The sequence below is a fragment of the Hipposideros armiger genome, unplaced genomic scaffold (assembly GCF_001890085.2).
Source record: "Hipposideros armiger isolate ML-2016 unplaced genomic scaffold, ASM189008v1 scaffold_80, whole genome shotgun sequence".
NCBI classification, from domain to species: Eukaryota; Metazoa; Chordata; class Mammalia; order Chiroptera; family Hipposideridae; genus Hipposideros; species Hipposideros armiger.
Genome location: NW_017731430.1, coordinates 1,942,082 through 1,962,379, shown reverse-complemented (window position 1 = coordinate 1,962,379; position 20,298 = coordinate 1,942,082). Strand labels below are relative to the sequence as shown.

The 20,298-nt window shown below is 38.6% G+C and overlaps 1 protein-coding gene across 3 annotated transcripts; it reads left to right on the top strand.

Annotated features, from left to right (window-relative positions):
• The first annotated feature begins 1,186 nt into the window (after positions 1 to 1,186).
• On the top strand, positions 1,187 to 15,796 carry ELOC (elongin C). 3 transcript variants are annotated; one of them, XM_019643620.1, is made up of 5 exons: positions 1,404 to 1,513; positions 9,300 to 9,353; positions 9,421 to 9,545; positions 11,288 to 11,431; positions 14,563 to 15,796. In XM_019643620.1, the coding sequence occupies exons 4-5, from the start codon at positions 11,332 to 11,334 to the stop codon at positions 14,751 to 14,753; spliced, it is 291 nt and encodes a 96-aa protein (XP_019499165.1). In that variant the 5' UTR covers positions 1,404 to 1,513; positions 9,300 to 9,353; positions 9,421 to 9,545; positions 11,288 to 11,331; the 3' UTR covers positions 14,754 to 15,796. The 3 variants fall into 3 exon arrangements, with proteins under 3 accessions (XP_019499164.1, XP_019499163.1, XP_019499165.1); XM_019643619.1 differs by lacking the exons at positions 1,404 to 1,513; positions 9,421 to 9,545 and adding an exon at positions 1,187 to 1,335; XM_019643618.1 differs by lacking the exon at positions 9,421 to 9,545 and having other exon boundaries at positions 1,333 to 1,513.
• The last annotated feature ends 4,502 nt before the right edge of the window (positions 15,797 to 20,298 follow it).

Below are 20,298 nucleotides of genomic sequence, written 5' to 3'. Positions count from 1 at the left end.
CCTAGACTAGATGCTAGTCCTAAATTAGGTAGCCTCAGTATCCTCACCTGGAAAATTCTATCGTTCTCTAGGCAACTGTCACCCTTTAGAGGGTGATAATGCAACAAGGAAAAAAGGGCAAGATATAAGGAGAGCAAAGGACACTTCAGAAGTAAAGGAGGAAAGGTATGACTGAAAATGGGCCTACAGCTTCCTCTTACCCCACTGCCTCTCCTCCCCACCAAACTCTTGAGTACCATTACAACCAAAAAAGCGTGTTTAACAATTTTTGCACAGGCTTTTGATAAGTTAACCCAGGACAGTCTGTCTGTAAAAAGCAATACCTTTTATCTGCCAAATCAACTAAAAATGTCTCTCAGGCAGAAGTCACTAATTAGGTCAACAAGCTCTGGCTCTGTTTCCCTTTCTGGACACTGTTACACAACAGTGCCTAGTTGAGCAACTTGCGATGGTGAGCTTCTTGGCCCTACATTCTCTCCGTGCTGCAGTCCTGTAAACAGGGTGAACTTTATTTAGCTGTTTCAGCTTTCCTGGAAAGGTGCCTGAATTTAACCACAAGAAAGCAAGTAAAAAGGATAGGCAGATCAAGAGAGAGCAAATGAGAGAAAAAAAGAGGCAGAGGCAGAGAGACAAAGAGAAAGGGAGCAGGGTCTGAAGGGGTATGGAGTGACGAAGATGGTCTCAGAATTGAGGATTGGTGGCAGATGCCTGGAATTTCTGTGAATGCTCGCAGAATCTAGAAATGCTGAGTAAACCCGGGGCAGGAAGGAAGCTGGAGAGGTGGGGGAAAGGCCCCAGGGTGGGGTTGGAGGCCTGGTTCGTTTTCAGTAAACACTGCACAGTACCGGGAAGAGAGGAAATGAGGCCAGCCGATTGCGCGAGCAGTCGCGATGCTCTTCGACACGCACTGCAGCTTTTCACAAAGGACAGATGCTGCTTCACGCTCTTGTTAGCATAGAAACCGCACTCCTACTTTTCAATCTTTCCTCTGCAGACAGTCTCCAGGAGAACTTCCAGGAGAACCCTCAAAGGAGGGGTAGAGACGACCTCTAAAATTACCAAAAATCTTAACACCCGGCGTGAGAAACTACAAGTCCCAGCATGCAGTGCGGCCTTGGACCCACCCCCAGCACCTCTTTCAGGATGCTGTCCCGGGGGAAACTGGATCAGGGTCGGCGTTGCATGCTGGGAATCCGAAGACCTAGTATCGGATTGGCTGAGCTCTGTCAGCGATCGTTGTTTCCGCGCGCTGGCCTGTGGCACCGTGATCCCGGGAGGAGGGAAGGGGAGCAGCGCATTTCCTGTGGACGGAAGTGGGCGTCCAACCTCCACCAGGTACCAATCTCCCGCGCGTCGCGGAAAAGCGTCCGTGACCCGGCGGAAGTGATTCCTCCGGTTGCCCCGGAACCTACGGCGGCAGTTATCTGGGGGTGGGGGGGGCGGCCCTGGAGTCGGGACTGTGGCGGTGCGCGGGGACCCGGAGCAGTGGCTGCGGTGGCTGCGGGGCGGACGAGTGAGTCTCGGGCTGGAGTGGGGACGGAGCTCCGGGTCTGCGTGGAGGACGAGGGAGGCTCGTAGTGGGCGCGCTCGCTGCCCAACTGCCCACCCCTTCCCATTTGGGCGGGGAAGGAACGGAAGCGCTCTGCCTGCCCGGGCCTCCTCAGCCCCTGGCTTGGGGGAGGGGAGAAGAGGGCGGCGGGATCTTAACTGGCTCCGTTCGGTGGGCTCGCCAACGGACGGAAGGAGGGGCGGCGGCGGCGGTTGGGGAGACTGGGCCTTCTGTGGGCTGAGCGCGGGGCGGGTGGAGTTCGGAGTATGGCAGCCCTGTCGCTTTGCGTGTTTGCTGTCCCCCGTGTGCACCGAGATTCACCCTTTGCTTGGAGGCAGCCCCTCGTCATGGGAGCGGGCCCGTGCCCTTTCCAGCTGCGCGACCCCGGGAAGTCCACCCTCTGGGCCAACTTACTGGGCGATGATCTCCGCCCGTCGTGGTGGTTCGGGGTTGCTGTGCATCTACCGCCCAGCCTTGTCTGATAGGAGGGATCTGACTGTCAAAGGACAGTGGCCATTGAGTTTCTCTTAGGGAATTATAAAACCTCTTCAGTGACATATAGCCGTGCAGGTCGTGTCATTAGTGAGAGGATGTCTACTCAGCAATCGCCTTCAGTGTAGAAAACTGAAATCCTTCAGAGTTTTAAAACCTCATTTTTAAGCTGCCAGGTTTGCTTTTTGTTCCCCAAATTGTTGTCTCCTTTTCTGCTTATTGGACTAAAATGATAAATCGCTGGTCTCGTGTACGTTATAATTCATGATGCTGAATCACCACAGTTTACCCGTGGATTCATTCATACTGGAGATACAATAGCAATGAAATAGCCATGGCCCCAGTCATCGTGGATATTTATTTTTATTGCCAGTGATTTTGGGGGTCATACTTAATTTTTAAATGAATATCCTTTTTTTTTCTAACCCCGGGAAGTTTACCCGGGGTTATGAGGTTTATCTAATTATCTTTCCTATATATTGTAGAAATTTATTTCAATTGGAGGATGCCGATTTCATTACCTTATTGTAATTTTTAATATAATTAAAGAATAGTTTGTAGTTGGAAGTTATAGTCAGCCTGATATGTCAAGTCCTAAAGTAATATTAGTTTATGTTTTATAAAAATGCTTGTTTGGGGTTTTTTGGCAGGTTTTTCAGTACTAGAAAATAATCTGGAAAATCTTTGCAGTTACACTGATAGGTGTTAATGCATTTTAGTTAACCTGTTCTAAATGTTTACCGTTCATAAGATCCGAAAAAGCCCATCCAGTGATACTTGAAATTTCAAGCCTAGGTGATTAAGAAAACAATAGTATCATTCTTGAAAGAAATGTTTATTGAGCACCTGCTGTCTACTAGGTCTGCCCTCATGAGGAAAGAGAATATACAATAAGTAAGCAAATACAGTTTCAAGTGGTGAAAATATGAAAGACAATATAGCAAGATTAATATTAGATTAAGTTTGAGTCACTAGGGTGGAGGTGTCTAAATTTGATAGGGAAATAATCAAAGAAGACCTACCTTTGAGGAGTTGCTGTTTTGCCTCAAGACCTACATAATGAGGAAAATGTGAGGGAAGAAATTAAAGATAGCAGGAACTACAAATGTGAGGGAGAAATGAACTTGACCTATTATAATACTAAGAAGGCCACTGTGGCTGGTGTGTAGTGAAGACTGATGGGAGATGAAGTCAGAGTGATTAACAAGGACTAAATAAGATGGAACTTGATAGTCATTTTTCTGTCTGTAATGAGGGGCCATTAGAGGATTTTGTGCAGGGGAGCGACATCTGATTTATGCTTTTTGATAACTATTATACAGCTGAGAGTATGTGCAGTAGCCAGGCTGTATGTCCATGACTGTTTCTCAGGGGACATGTCCGGCTAGGGAGGTAACCCTAGCCGGTTTTGCAGGTGGTGTTTAAACCTGTGGACATCAAGTAGAGAGTGTTAATGGAGAAGAGGGCAGATGACTGGGAGCACTCTGGGTAGAAGAGGAGCACACGGTGATGGGAGCAGAAAACAGGGTGTAGCATCTTAATACAAGGGAAGAAAATGTTCCAGGAAGGAGAGAGTAGTCAACTATAAAACCTTGTTATGAGTAAGGCGAGGATTAAAATTGATCAGGTAACCAGGTAAAGTATTTGAAATTTGATAAGAGCCCTTTGAACGGGCCAAAAGTCTGAATGGCGTGGATTAAGAAGGGATGGTTGTGGTGGTGTTACAGCACTTGGATGTGTTGATGGGAATAAGGGCGGGACAAAATCCTTGGATAGGCGTGCTTACGCGGAAAGGTTGGCCTGGGATAGAATGGTTTCTATTCAGCTTTTAAAACAGGAGGATGGACAGACGACTCGTATATGGCATACACGTGCAGGTAAGATGAAGTAGGAAACACAAGGCAATTGAAGTGATTTGTTTCTATTTTCTTGATGAAATAAGTGACGTTGTCAAGGCAGGGAGGAAAGGGGTGTTGAGAAGAAGCTGTGGATTTTCTCAGAAAAGCCAGTCTACGAGGAGGACCCCTACAATGCCAAGGGTCCACGTAAAGTGCGTGGACATACAGTTTAAGTTAAGGCCAGTCGAAATGGCTGAGCCTTTTCTCCAGCCACATTCACCTGTTCGGCGGAGGCCTGCACTGGGCAGGGTTGGGATTTGGGTGGGTAGGTACATGAGAAGAGAGGGCAGTGAGTTAGGGATATGAGGACGAGGCGAGCACGCTGCCCGTCCCGATGAACTCTGAGCAGTGGGATGAAGTCAGGTCAGAACTTATTTTATCGTTGTTTTCATATTTATTTTTAGCCCATCATTCTAAAGAGTCTTTTAAATTATTGTATAATTATAGAACCTATAGTTAAGTACTCACTATATAGTGGGAGTATTTGCTTATACTTTTTAAACCAAAACTAAGGCGTTTGGAGATCATTGCCTAAGAGGGAGATTAAGTTACAGGGGTGCCACAGACAGCCTCAGCGGGAGCACACAGTACCCTGGAGCGCTTAAGTTCTGTGCTATGTGAGAGAGAAAGATGGGAAATTGGCAGTTACAGGGATCCATTGTAGAGGACGGATGAATTTCAGGAGGGTTCGCTCAGGAAATGGTAGCGCTGAAAGGGACTTTTCGACACAGTTTAGTCCAATTTCCTCATTTGGGAGGTGAAACAGGAGTCTTACCTGGGTGTCAAGATAGAAATGCAGAGATGACTGAATTCTAGGAAACATGAAATTCCAGAAATCGTGTGTAGGAATACATGTTTCATACACTTGCATTGTAATTAACAATTCATGGCAGTGGATACAAGATTGTGAGGCTGATGTTTATGTTGTAATTTCATAAAATGTGGCTATGCCCTGAAAGTCTTGAAAATAAAACTGTTTGAAGAATTAGAATTCATATTGATTAAATTCTGTTGTGAAAGATGGAATGACATCTCCTTCCTTAGTCCCTCCCTCTCCTTTAATATAGCCCAAAATAGTTCAATAAACTTAAATAGATGTTTCCTAGAACAAACAGTTTACATTGTGGTTGTCTAAAAGTTCTAAGTTTGTTACATGCCAACACCAAGGAAAAACATGAATAGCATCAATCTTGGTCAGAAGCATCGTGCCATTGAACAACTGTGTTTCCTCAGGAGCATACTGTCTGTGGCATGTACTTCACTGTGTGAGGCTTCCCTTCGTGCTGGATGCGTGGGTCATAGAGAACCTCCCTGCCTTGTGGAAACTTACAGCTAGTTAGGGTGACAGGGAGATCTAAAATGACGGCAGGCAGCTGGGAAGCATTGGTATCCGATAGTGAAGAAAACTATGAATTCCGCAATGAAGGGAATGATAGGGAAGGGTACACTGTTGGCTGAAAATATTAAGACTGTACGAAGAGTTAAGTATAGGCGCACTGTTATAAATTGAAAAGGCCAGAATGAGAATTTTAGCTCATCCTGAGGGACATGAATGAATTCAGGGACACTATAAGCACATTCTAGGCTGGCTATTTAGATGTCTTATTACAAATTGGAATTGTGTCCTGACTTCTCTCAATTTGTATTACATAGCCAAAGCCTCTTCAAATAGGCCTGAACGTTAGATGATGTTTGGTTAATGTAATTTACTTGGTTTTCCAAATTAATTGTATTCTTACATATAGTTAAGAGCTAATCATCATTTCTCTGTATGAGCTGCTTGGTTTCACACACTTATTCGTTTCTTTGTAAAAATCAGTTTTAAATCATAATTTTCTATTTATTTACACTTGTAGCATGTGTTTTTTGCATTTATTTGTCTGTAGGAAACCCAAGACTAATAGGCAAGCCACTTATTTTTACATAGTGGCATCAAGCTGTACTTATCATTATAATCTGCTTTTAAAAAAATGAATAGTTTATCTTGGTATTTCTATGTCATTACAAATATAGATTTAACTTTCCTTTTCAATGCCCCATAATATTTTATTAGTGTAGATATACTGTATTTATTTAGCTCATTCCCTAAGTGGTGAGCCACTTGGGGTATTTTCAGGCTTTCATTTATACACATATCATAGTAAATAAACTACGTGCCTTTCCACATGATGCTAGGGTTTCTCTAAGCTGCAAGCCTCCGGATGAGTCTGCTGCTGCTTCCAAAACCGGTGTGCCGTTTACTTGGTATCGCCCATTTCCCCTCCCTGCCAGCACTGATTCTGAGCAACACTGATTAAAACTTAAACTTTAATGTTTAAGTGTGCATTTTACCATCGAGATCAAGCAGTTTTTACAGGTCTTGAGCTATTTGTGGTTTTTTTCCTGCTATTTTTCCAGAGCTCCATGTTTTGTTTTGTTTTTATTATTATTTGGCACTTTAATCTGCAGTGTATTTTGTGAATAATGTCAAACACCTAACATTTTTTCCAATTGAATACCCAATGTAAAAAAATAAAAAAGATACAAGAATAGATTTGCAGTGGTTGGTATCATCTACTTAAATAATCCAAGCAATTTAACAGTTTAACTGAAAAACTGTTAGAATTATTAAGAGAGTTCTGCAAAGATGATGGGATAGAAGATCAGTTAACTGAATTTAAAAGTTTTTCTTTAAAAACACCAGCAATAACCTTTCAGAAAGTATGGTAGGAAAACAGATCCCATTCATAATAAAAACTATACCCAAAAGTAGACCTAGTAAGAAATGTATAACAACAGAGTGGGGACTTGCCCAACCATTTAGCAATACATGTTTATCACACTATTGTAATTGAAACGAGATATTGATGGGGTATAAACAGACTGATGAAACACGGTGTCCTCTAGAAATCCCTGTTGCAATATAATTTATGATAAGATAACATTTCAAATCAGAAATAGGTTGGACTGTCCAAAAGGTCTTTTCAGTGACGCTAGATTCAAAACTGATTTCAGTGTAGACCCTTGGCTCACCTGAATTTCTATTTGTTACCAAAAAATAAAAAACTAAAAGAGGAATGTTTACACACACACACACACACCCCACCCCCCCGAAAGCACAGACATCTCAGGCTGTGTCTTCTGCCTAGGCCTACTCGCCTCTGCTCCTCGACCACTCGCTTTCCCCCCTAATTCATATTCCCAGAACTTAGCTCAGTTATGGAGTGGATGTTCCCATTTCAGCCTGAGATTTCTGTCACCCCAAAGTTAGATTCCTATAGGTAATTTGGGGGTTAAGTCCAAATATAATCATATTTCAAATATTCTTTGCTTCTACCTAGGAATTTGGACTTACTTTCGCTCTTAACTGTTGATTTACTCTTTCTTTCTTAGTGATGGGGAGTCTTCTCTCCCCACCCCCCACCCCCACCTGCGTTGTAGAAATGGCGGAATTGATTTGCTATATTAAGTCTGTAGAGAAACTGTTGCTACCCAAAGGGCTTTTCAGCTGTGACTTTGCCTGGTTGCTTAGCTCCTGCCAGTTAAGTAAAGCATTCTAGGTGTTTTGCTCTGGAAATTGCCCAGATAGAGAAATGGTGGTACTTGAAATTCTTGTTCGTCTAGCTTTTCTAGCATTTTGTCCATTTTGTTTTGTTTTGTTTTGTTTAGAAGAATGATTACAAAGCAGTATGAACAAAAGAAAATAATAATGACTGATGAATTTGTAATTGCCTACTCTTACCATAAAATGACATACTACTACTGGTTTTTACATTTTAGAGAATCAGCTAAGGATTTGTATCAGCAGCTCTCAGCAGTAGTGGAAAAGAAGTTTTTACTGGAACCAGAACTTTTTACCACGGCAGTATGACATAATGGAAGGGAGTGTGGGTTGTAAAACAGCACCCTTGGGTTAAATCCTCACGCTGTCACTTAAGCCTTGAACTAGTAGCAGCCGCTTAGTGTACTGTCATCTTTAAAGTGGGAATAATAATTCCCTTGTGAAAGTGTCCTTTTAAAATAAGATAATGTATGTAAGGCATTTAGTGCAATGTTCACCCCTTAATAGGCCCTCAAATTGTTGGTAATAATGTTACATTGCCACTGCTGCCCTTCTCTCATGTTAGAAATGGTACTTTAACTATCTCCCTCCATGCTTAGTTAGCCATGTTCTAGCCCAGGGGTCGGCAAACTGCGGCTCATGAGCCACATGTGGCTCTTTGGGTACGTACATGTGGCTCTGAAGTTAAATTGAAAATGAAAATAAAACTATCATAGTTTCATTTATAATATTACTTTAAATTTTCCTTATTTGTAAAAATATATTTATGGCTCTCGAATAATTTTTAAATTATTGTGAGGGACAGTATTGGCTCTTCCAGGGGTTGGCACACTTATGAGACGGAACGTACCCAAAGAGCTGCATGTGGCTTGCGAGCCGCAGTTTGCCGACCCCTGCTCTAGACTAACAGATTTGATTTCTGCTCCCACTCTTGTCACTACTTGGATCAAGTCATTCTGCCTTTGTAGCCATCAATGATGTTACCATTTTTTAAGGTAAGGGATTACTCAGATCATCTCCAAGTTCCTCTCTTGCTCTAAAATGTCATGGTTCGTTTTCTTGACCCTTCCCTTAAGGCTAGAATTAAACTATTGGGCTAGAATTTCTTAGACAATATGATAATTAGGATATGCTGTTCTTCCTGAAACAGAAGAAATCATATGGGTATTAATAAAAATCATCCTTTAAAGAAATGCTGTTAAAATACAGGTTACTGAAAACATGGACCCTTTTCCTTTAGCAATCATGTTATTTTGTAAAATTTAAGATTTCTCAAAAAAATAAATTTTTTTACCACTTTACTAGTAAATTTCAGAACTTTGCTAACCTATCTGCAGAAGGGATGGAACAGTACAGCGCGTTAAAGATGTACGTGTTTAAGCAGAGGGCAGGCCTTGTCTGTTTCATTCTCGTGAAGGCGACTTCATGTCCTTGGATTTATCACCTTGTCATTCATTCAGCAAATACTTGCTTTAGTGTGTACCAGTATCAAGTAGATACAGTGTACAAAGATGACTAAGGCCAAGGATCTCCTTCAAGTTCCGTTCAGGTCCTAAGGAACAGCATCTGTGTTTTTAAACTATTGTCAGAAAGTTTGCTGTAAAGGAAAACAAAAGAACAAATCTGTATGTAGACTGGAAGTGATCGTCAGACGGTGAGAAACTTGATACTATTCCATATTGCAGTGGCTAGGAAACTTACATGGGGGCGGGGAGAAAGAGACCTTAAACTTGTAAACACCAAGGACGTTATTAAATAGTAATGGGTGAAAATATGTTATTTCAACATTAGTCTTAATATAGCACTGTTATACTTTCAGGAAACTACTAAACTTCCTGTGGAAGCAAAGCAGAATTTCGTAAGAACATAATGGGTAAGTTTCTTAAGAAAATAACGAGTAAGTCTTTCAACTAGTAAACGCTGGTTTTTCTTCTCAAAAGACAGAACTTCGATGTCAGTGAATTCAAGTAAGAAAATGGTCAGACCAGACCAAAAGTATTGTTTAAATCAACAGCTTATATTCCTGAACAACAGATCAGCAATGTTATTGTGCCAAATATAATTGGTGAGTCCTAGTGAGGAATTAATTGTACCTTAAGATATTAGAAATTTTCCCAACAGACATATAAAATGGTTTAGCTTGCAAAAAATACTAGAAGTATACATTTAAATAAATGGTAATTATTTTTATTCTTGTTCTGAGAAGTTGGCAAAAGCTGCTCAGCATCTGTATGCTTGGGTAGTCTAATTTAGAAGTTACTTGCATGTTTATGAGTCCCCCAGCTTTATATAATGAAAAATTGCAAGAATAATACACTACATAGCCTTTACCAATTGTTAATGCTTTGCCACATTTTTTCCCCTCTGTGTGTGTGTGTGTGTGTGTGTGTGTGTGTGTGTGTATACACATATGCATGCACATACATAAAAACATGCTTTTTTTCTGTACCATTTAAGATTTATTTGTGCACACCTAAATACTTTGGCATGTATTCAGTCCGTATTCAAAGTTTTCCAGTTGTTTCAATAGTGTTCTTTACAGAAGATTTATTATTTTAAATACAGCATCTAGTCAGGGTTCCTTATTGCAGTACTGTGTCTCTCCCGTCCCCTTTAAACACCTCCCTATTGGGGCAGGGGGTGGGATGGTGAGGAAGGGGGTCTTTCATGACATTTTTAAATTTAGATTTGTCTCTGTTTTCTACTAAATTCAGATTAAACATTTTTGGCAGCAGTAGTACATAAGTGTTTTTGATATTTACTAATCTTAATTTTAGGGATTTCTAAATTAACTATTGAGAAATAAATGAGTAAATGGATTGTGGCTGATTATCACTTCAGCTTCTGTACTTCTCCTTTCTTAGGGCTTCCGGAATTTTTAGAATAAGCCATAAGATACTTTCTTTAAGATATGGGTAACCATAAAAATTCAAATTCCTCAGTACAATACTGTAAAACTTATCTATGCGGAAAAGATCTTAAAGGGATGTACAAGCATTTCTACTCCCCCCAAAAGTTAAATTGAGCCTAGCTGCTGTGGCTGAAGCTAGCATGGAGGCGATGGGGGTAGCTGGTAGCAGAGTAACATCTCTGCACGATCTTTACTTTGAATTTGTAAAGACTGACATTTGTCTGTATTTATTACTTACGTCATGCAGTAATTCAAACTGAGCAATACAATATTTTTATCATTAATTTGATGGATCAAGAGTAAAATACTAAGTAAAGGAAGCCCTAACTTAGAATTTGGGCTTGTCAGAAGAAGTTGCGCTCATGTGGCATATAAATATTCATTCATAAACACACTATGCATCTTATTTTTAAAATGAGTGATTAAGGTGATAGTAATACTTCCTTGAAAAATGCTGGTAAATTTTCATCGAAAGCATGATCCTCGAATGTAGAGTTTATTCTGACATTGGAAAATGTGTAGAGAATAAACAGGTGATATCCCATTGTGGTTTTGATTAGCATTTGCCTAATGATTAATGATGCTGAGTATCTCTTCATGTGCTTTCTGGCCATTTATATATCTTCTTTGGAGGCATGTCTGTTGAAGTCCATTGCCCATTTCTTAACTGGGTTGTTTGTCTTTTTGTTGTTGCATTGTAAGAGTTCTTAATAAATTCTGGACACCAGATTCTGACATTGGAAAATGTATAGAGAATAATAAACTAAAATCTTGGTCGCTGTTGCCCTCCAGAAATGTTTCTGGTCTGAGTCCTCAAATATTTTCCTTGGTAAACCTGTTTATTTTTTAATAAATTTTGTGATTCAAAAATCATTTTACTGCTTACTTTACTGTAGATGGAGAAGAGAAAACTTATGGTGGCTGTGAAGGCCCTGATGCCATGTATGTCAAATTGATATCTTCGGATGGTCATGAATTTATCGTAAAAAGAGAACATGCATTAACATCAGGAACAATAAAAGCCATGTTGAGTGGCCCAGGTAGGAACATTTCTGTATTTCCTCTTAACATATCTTCACTTGTAATATTTGGTGAATGTATTTTTGTTGAATTAAATTACTCATAACATTTAAAGAAAGAGACAGTAACTGAACATTGCATGAGTCTGTTGCATTGGGAAAAAGTTGGTTTCTGCCATCATCTGTGTCCAGCTATTGACCTGAGTTTCAATAAGACGAAACTGATGATTTTGTAAGAGGAAGGATCATTTCCCGAGGTCAGTTTCCATGGTCAGTGTCTTCAACACAGGACTGGTGATGGGTGCTTCTAGTTACAAAGTTTATCTGGCAAACTCACAACTCCCGAATATCTATTCTTAACATTTTCTTTTTCTCTTTGAGGTCTTTTTTTTTATTTTTATTTTTTTATTTTCTTCAGGATTGGAATTTGGGGAGCATATGGTAATCCTATGTTTAACTTCTGGAGGAAATGCCAAGCGGCATAGCGGCTGCGCCAGTTCCCACTCCTCCCAGCAATGTATGCGGGCTCCTCCACATCCTCTCTGACACTTTCTATTCGCATTTTTTTTTCTAGCCATCCTATGGGTGTGAAATGGTATTTCATTGTGGTTTGGATTAGCATTTCCCTAATGACTGATGATGTTGATTATCACTTCGTGTGCTCTTTGGCCATTTATATACTCTTGGGAGAAATATCTGTTGAAGTCCGTTGCCCATTTCTTGATTGGTTTGTTTGTCTTTTTGTTGTTGGATTATAAGAGTTCTTTATAAACTCTGGACACTAGATTCTTACCACATATATGATTTGCAAATATTTTCTCCCACTCTGTAGGCTGTATTTTTCTTAATACTGTTTTTTTTTGGTGAACAAAAGTTTTTATTTTGATGAAGCCCAATTTATCTCTTATCCCTTTTGGTGTTTGTATTTTTTGGAGTCCTGTCTAAAAATCCATTGCCAAGTCCAATGTCATGAAGATTTACCCCTATGTTTTCTTAATAAGAGTTCTATAGTTTTAACTCTTAAATTTAGGTTTTTGATTTTAAGTTAATTTTTGTATATGGTATGAGAGATAATGATTTAACTCTATTCTTTTGCATGTTGGCATACCAGTAGCATTTATTAAAGAAACCATTCTTTACCCCATTGAATGGTCATGGCACCCTTGTTGACAATCAGTTGACCATAGGGCTTATTTCTGGGCTCTCAAATCTCTTCCATTGAGCTACATATCTATCCAGCCTTATGCCAGTATCACACTGTTTAGATCACTGTAGCTTTGTACTAAGTTTTGGAATTGGAAAGCGTGAGGCCGCCAACGTTTTTTCTTTTTCAAGATTGTTTTGGCTATTTGGGGTCTCTTAAATTCCTTTTCTGTATTTTTTACTATGGAAATTTTAAAACATACACAGAGAAAATAGTATACTAGATCTCCATGTACCACCCTGGTTGATCTCCTTTAATTTAAAAAGAAGAGCTTTGTCTTGAAGATCACACTTTCAGTCCAAAATTAATGTTTGCATAAAAAGGAATAACGTACTGATACATGCTGCAGTGTGGATGCACCTTCCAAACATGATGCTCAGTGAAAGAAGTCGGACACAAAAGGTCATGTGTTCTGTGATACCCTTTGAGTGACATATCCAGAATGTTAAATCCATAGAGATAGAAAGTGCATTGGTGTCTGCCAGAGGTGGGGGGGACGGGGGACAGGCTTTTATTTGGGGGTGATAATGTTTTGGAACTATAGATGGGGTTGGGGGGGAGGTTTGCACAAGATGAATGTATACGTACACTTTAAAATGGTTAATTTTGTGTGATCTAAATTTCACCTCAAAAATAAAATCCTAATGTTTGTGTAGCCTCAAGTCTTAATAAGTGCCTGATATTTCGTGCATACATTCCAGAAAGAGAATTTTAGTTTTTGGCAAACGAAAAGTTGCCTAATTGCTGTGAATTATTTGCTGAATCCCGACCTCCTTTCTCTCTGCCCCACCACCCACAACCAATACGAAGTTATTAAAAAAAACTTTTAAAATACTGCATTCTCAGAAAGTATATTTTTCTGCCTTTTGTCTTCAGGTCACAGCGCTACTGCGTGACTGCTAAATATTTTATACTTATAAATGCTAAATGATAAAACATTTATATACATAAAGAAATTTTGAGACATCACTAAAAACTTTATGAAGTGTTATTAAATAAAGGGAAGTGACTTATAAGGAGAGCTCATTAATGGGACCATATTTTTAAAAACTAAAGGAGGAAACAGTAGATTTACCTTCCTGAAAAGATTTTTAAAATAGTATTTCGCTTATTATTTATTTTAAATGGGAATTCATTATAGCACAGGGCTGCTGGTAGACTTGATTCCCCAGGCTGACTCTTCTAAAAGATTGGGCTTTGTTATGTCCTGCTCAACCTTCAGCAATCCCGCCACCAACATTCTTAGAAAAAGCTACTTTAGTGGTCAGACTTCTGGGAGAGAATTAGAATTTTAAAACTCAATCTTGATGAATCTCAAATGCTGTCTTAATAAAGATTTTTTTTATGTTTATACTCAGACATCAGAGTTAGATATTTTGTTTCATGCTAGTTGGTTTATTCATTTCATGTTGTATTTGCTCGGGCTGCCATAAGAAAGTACCATGGACTGAGTGATTTAAATAAATTCATTTTCTCATGGTTCCGGAGGGTAGAAATTCTAGATCAAGGTGTTGGCAAGGTTGCTTTCTTCTGAGACCTCTTTCCTAATTGGCCGTCTTCTTCCTGTGTCTTCACATGGTCTTCTCTCTGTGTGTGTCTGTGACCTAATCTCCTCTTACAAAGTCACCCGTCACCCTGAATTGGGGCCCACCCCGATGACCCCGTTTTGCCTTCATTACCTCCTTATGGAGTCTGTCTCAGCTCACTTTGGCAGCGTGTATACTAAAATTGGAACGAGCAGAATAGCATGGCCCCTGCACAAGGGTGACATACAAATTTGCTCAGCGTTCATATTTTTAAAATGCTTCCTGAACAGAAAAGAAAAACAAAAAGATCCTGTCTCCAAATACAGTCACATTCTGAAGTACTGGGGGGTGAGGATTTCAACATCTGAATTTTGGAGGGACACAATTCAGCCTGCAACCAATGTACTTCTTTTCTTTTACAGGTCAGTTTGCTGAGAATGAAACTAATGAAGTGAATTTTAGAGAGATTCCTTCACATGTGCTATCAAAAGTATGCATGTATTTTACTTACAAGGTTCGCTACACTAACAGCTCCACGGAGATTCCTGAATTCCCCATTGCACCTGAAATTGCACTGGAACTGCTGATGGCTGCGAACTTCCTAGATTGTTAAATAAAATAAATTATAATAAACTGTTAACTTTTTTCAGTATTTAATACCTGTAGTTCAGTTAGTAATTTTTTTCATATATAGCATGTTGCCTGTGTGCACTTGAACTTTAAAGTTCATTGCAATGCAGGTTATCTTCTGTTCTTTTGCATAGCAATCCGAGTTGAAATTTGTTTGCTACATCAACAAATTAAGGACATTTTCACAAAATGAGAAATAAACAAATATGCCAGTTCGTAGATAGTTTTGCCTTATCCTTTGGATGTGATTTTTTTAAATTAGAGTGGTGGTGATACAGTAAATGCTGAAATTTAGGCATAAATGAACACGTTCTACAGGTAAATAATGGGGCTACGTATTTTTATGTTTTTAGTGTTTTTTTAAAAAAACTATTCTGATCTTAGAGTTGTCGTTAGCATTACTAGAAGTATGCAAATAATTGCATTATAAACATGTTTATAACTTAGCCAAATATTGATTTTTATAACTGTCAAAGACATAAGAGTTGAAATTTCTTATGTGTCTTTTGATAAACTGCAGTATTGTTTAAGTGTATCTTGTCTTTTTGTTTATTGCTACAATTTAAGAACTTTATTTAAAAGCAATTTTGGATGATTACTAGGTAAGCTTTTGGAGCACTGACTTTTTGAACTGTAGCCACGTGGTCAACCAGTAAACTACATGACCTTGATTTCATGTGCACTGTACATTTTGGCCAATCCAAAGTACTGTACTTTCATTGACTATAAAGCTTTCCTTTGCAATATTCATTATTTTTACATAGTCTCTTGTTGTGATTACACTTCTGATTATTTAAATATGTTTTAAAAGACTCACTCTGAACTTGATCCAGATCTTAAAAGCTACACTTTTCTGAACTATTCTAGTCTTCCTGCATCCAACTGAAATGTTATAAAATATGATAAACATCGAGAGATGCAGTGCAAATCTTATAACGCACTTTGATATAGTATATGGATTATCTTCTATTAATTAAAATGTGTCCCCCAAATAGGATACCCATAATCTGTGGGTCTTCTACTGAAGTCTACCTTATAAAGAGGTCATCGGCTTTTATACTAAGCAGATTAAAAAATTTTGAAAAACTGACTGAGCATCTCTGCTTAGGCATGGGAAAAAGCACTGTGGTTTGGTTTAATGTCTCTATCTTAGTAGTAAAACAAAGTTGTTATTATAGGATCTATAAATTTAAGTTTATAAATTCAGCTCAGCTCTTCAGACTGGTTAATATGGACCAGTTTTTCTGGAAACTGCAAAAACCATAAACAGCCAAGATCTAGAAATAATAGTCCTCGTAGAAGACCTAAATTTGTACTTTCCAGCTTATTGAAAGCAGTTAAATATGTTAATTGCATATATTTTAGTAACTTCTAAGACATACTGGTACATATTTTAGTATAGAAGATTGTCAAGTACAAGAATTTTATTCTGCTACTTGGTGACAAATAATGCCAATTACAAGCATCAATACTGATCTTAAAGGTTAAGGTGGTAACTAGAATAAAGTTTAACTTGGATGGACCGATTTTAGTGGTTACTTTATGTGTTAGATCCACAAGTAACCTTAAGTTAAAATATTGAAAAAAGATTAGGTAAACTTGTATATCTTGTGGCAAATGATACTTGCATGTTAATAAAGGCTCTGTTGACTGAAAGGTATGATGAACAGTTGGTGTTTGATCTTTTTAGCCTTAATTTTCTTTTTCTGAGGATTTATAAAACTATTTGCTACAGGCCATCTTGCTATATGAATGAATAACAGGGATTTTTATATGGTTAAATTTAAGAGAGAATTTTATATAGCATTGAAACCTTAACTTCAGTACTTGGTAATTTCACTTTTTAAATTATGGCAAATCTCCATTTTTTTTTCTGCATAGAAAATATTACCACAAAATCCGTTGTTTTGTTCAGTTAATATTTCGTTTTTGTACTGTCTAGATTATGTTTTCTAGATGTTTTTCTTTCATGTAATTATTATTGATACGGTCTCCTTTTGAAGACTCTTGTTGATACTGAGAAATACAATTTACTATAAGCAGTAAATTCAGGCCATGTTAAAAGAAATACATTTGGAAACATCTTGCTATTCATGGACCTGTCATCTTAGTCATTTTGCTAAGTTTATCAATTAATATTTTTCAAAAGAGTGCAAATATTCTGAGAAATAATATGAAATTGCTGTTCAAGATTGAAGACTGTTTAAATTAACTCTAGTAATTCCTATCTATATAGAGAAATTCCATACAAATTAACAAAACTTGGGTGTATCCGGACTTAGCAGTGCTAAGTTGAGCTTCTGATTGGTTATATCTAAGTTTGATAAAACACAATCTAGAAATCAATAGATGCCATTGACTTTATATATATATGGTATTTTATTTGCAGTATATAAATCTGATTTAATTTCAAGCCAGTTGTATTCATGCCAAGATTTTATGTTCCTATTGGGCTACACTCTTAAACATTGTACATAGTGGTTTGTTGATTTTAAAAAATGTATTAGCCAGAAGTATTTTCAGTAGATTAGAGCACCAACAGGGAGTCAGGAAGTCTGCAATCTTTGCTAATTAGCCATGTGATCTTGCCTCAGTTTCACATCTAGAAAATTCTGAAATTGCACATATATAAGGTGATGTTTACCACGTTTTTTAATGAGCAAATAAGACTGTGTTTATGGATGTTGCTTAAATCCAAGTATGTAACATTACAGATGATTACATTAGAAGAATTATAAATAAGAAAATAGCTTTCTTGCTGCATCTTAAATAATCTGTAGATTTCACTTTTTTGCTGCTTTTGATTAGGCATTACATATTACACATCAGCACTAAATATATAAGCTAGATTAATTTAGGATTCTTGTAATTTTCTATTGCCCGCCATATAAAAAGATTCCATCTTAGCTCTGGTTATCAGTCATTGTTGATAGAGGAAATTGATGTGCTGCTTTCATATCAGTATATGCAAATGCAGGTTGACCTGAAACTTTCTATTCATGCTCTAATTTAGTAACTTATCCCGAATTAGGTACATGTGTAATTTCTTTACCTATTGGGTTGTCGGAAAAGTCATGACGTATTTTTGCAACGAAAAACAGAAAAAATACGTCGTGACTTTTCTGACAACCCAATAGCTGATTTCAGTTAAGAACTATGGCTCTTAACAGAAATTGATATTGAGGGTAGGTTGTAGACAACAAACCCTCAGGAAATTGGGGGAATATGATTCTTATCACCTTAACCTCGCTAGGACCGAAAGCAGCGGTAGTTCCATAGTATTCATACTCGTAAGCAGGCATCTGAAAGCCAAGAGCGCTTAGAATGGTTAAAGAGCTATTCGAGTGATCACTTGCCCAGTGAGGGCAGGACTTTGGATGCTTGCAATGTGTCTGTCAAAGAACACGATGAAGGACATGAAGAATTAACTGAATTTATAGCCAGATGAGTAGAATGGTTGCTTTTAATGGTACTGGACAGCTTAAAGAAAGAGGTCAACTTGAAATGCTTTCAAGGCACAGTTAGAATCTTAGGAATTTTCTAGTATTCTTCAACCACAGACAGCCTTTTTTTTTTTTTTTTTTAGCTGAGCCATCCTGCCACCTGTTGGCAGCTCAGCGGCAGCAGCAGCTCAGCTCTGGCCAGGACTCGACCTGCTGTTCAGAGCTCGCACTCTTGAGTGAGCTCTTAACCAACAGCCACTTGGCTGGCTTTTTTTTTTTTTTAAGTTTATTGGGGTGACAATAGTAAAGTTACATAGATTTCAGGTGTACAATTCTGTAACACATCATCTATCACATTGTGTGCTCACCACCCAGAGTCAGTTCTTCCATCACCATATATTTGATCCCCTTTACCTTCATCATAGACAGCTTTCTGACAATTATAAATCCAAAGTTGAAGATTGATCCAGTTAAGTTGCTGAATTAAAATGTCACTTGAATTGGCAGCTGGTGTTTACACATCTACCATGTAAAATTTAGAATATTGAGAAAAGAGTGGGAACCCAAAAAATAAACGGATCATTTTCAATCCCTCATGACCTTTCTCAAAAGCTAAATCAATCTTCCATCATCTTCTAGCTGTAACGAAGCAGGGACTCGTCATACCTGGAGACCCCTTCCCAGGAAAGCAAAGGACATCCTTACCATGTTCCTGATCTTAGTGGGAAAACTTCAAGTTTCTCGCCATTAAGTATGATGTTAGCTGTAGGGGAATTTTTTGTTTTTTCTTTTATTTTCTTTATATTTCTTTTCTGCTGTCGGATTTTTTAAGGATAATTTTTATCAAGTTGAGGAAGTGCCCCTGTATTCCTAGTTTACTGAGACCTTTATCATGAATGAGTGTTGGGTTTTGTTAATAATATGATGATGTTTTGTTTTGTTTTAGTCTATTGATAGGATGGAGTACATTAATTGATTTTGAATGATGAACAGCCTTGTGAGCCTGAGAAAATTACCATTTGATCATGGTATATAACTTTTTATACATTGTTAGACTAGATTGCTAATATTTTATTGAGGATTTTTGTATCTAAATGAGATACATTGGTCTGTAGTTTTCTTGTAATGTCTTTGGTTTTGGTATTAGGGTATTGCTGGCTTCATAGAATGAGTTAGGAAGATTTCCTCTGCTTCTACCTTGTGCAAAAGATTATAGAGGATTACATAATTTCTTCCTTAAATGCTTGGTGTAATTCACCAGTGAACCTGTCTGGGCCTGGTACTTTATGTTTTGGAAGGCTATTAATTATTGATTCAATTTCTTTAATAGATGTAGACCTATTTACATGTTTATTACTTCTTGTGTGAGTTTTGGCAGATTGTGTTTTTTAAGAAATTGGTCCATTTCATCTTGGTTATCAAACTTGTGAGCATAGAGTTGTTCATAATATTCCTTTATTATGCTTTTAATGTCCATGGGATTTGTAGTGATGTCCCCTCTTTCATTTCTGATAGTAGTAATTTGTGTCCTCACTTTTTTTCCCTCGTAGGTAGCCATTTATTGAAGAAATTGCATCATTTGTCTTGTAGAATTTCCTTTTTGACCAGCTGTTTGCAGCCTCATGTGGTGGTTTAACAAGCACCTCTGTTTTGCACCTCTCTTATCCTTATTTCCTATAAACTGATCACAAGATACTGTTTTGGGGGGTTTTAAAAAGATTTTTATTGGGGAATTGGGAGAAGGGGAACAGACAAGTTGCTGTCCTTTTGTTCTTCAGTCTAGTTGTGGAGGATGTTGATTCACTGGCCCAAGTTGACACCATCATTGCGCTCTTCCCGGGCGAGGCAGATCAGTCGCAGGCTTCTGGACGGCCGTTCACAGCGGCTGCTGGCTGCTCTTGCTGGCTGCTGGCTACACACGGTAGCCCATGGCAACCCTCTGCAGCAGGGGCTGCAGCCTACGCCTTCGCCGGTGACTCACAGCAGCCCAGCTCCAGGTTGAACTGTTGTTCAGCATCTTAGCTGTAGAGGGCAGTGTCACTGGCCCTCATATGTGGGATCCGAACCGGGGTCCTCTGGCATCCC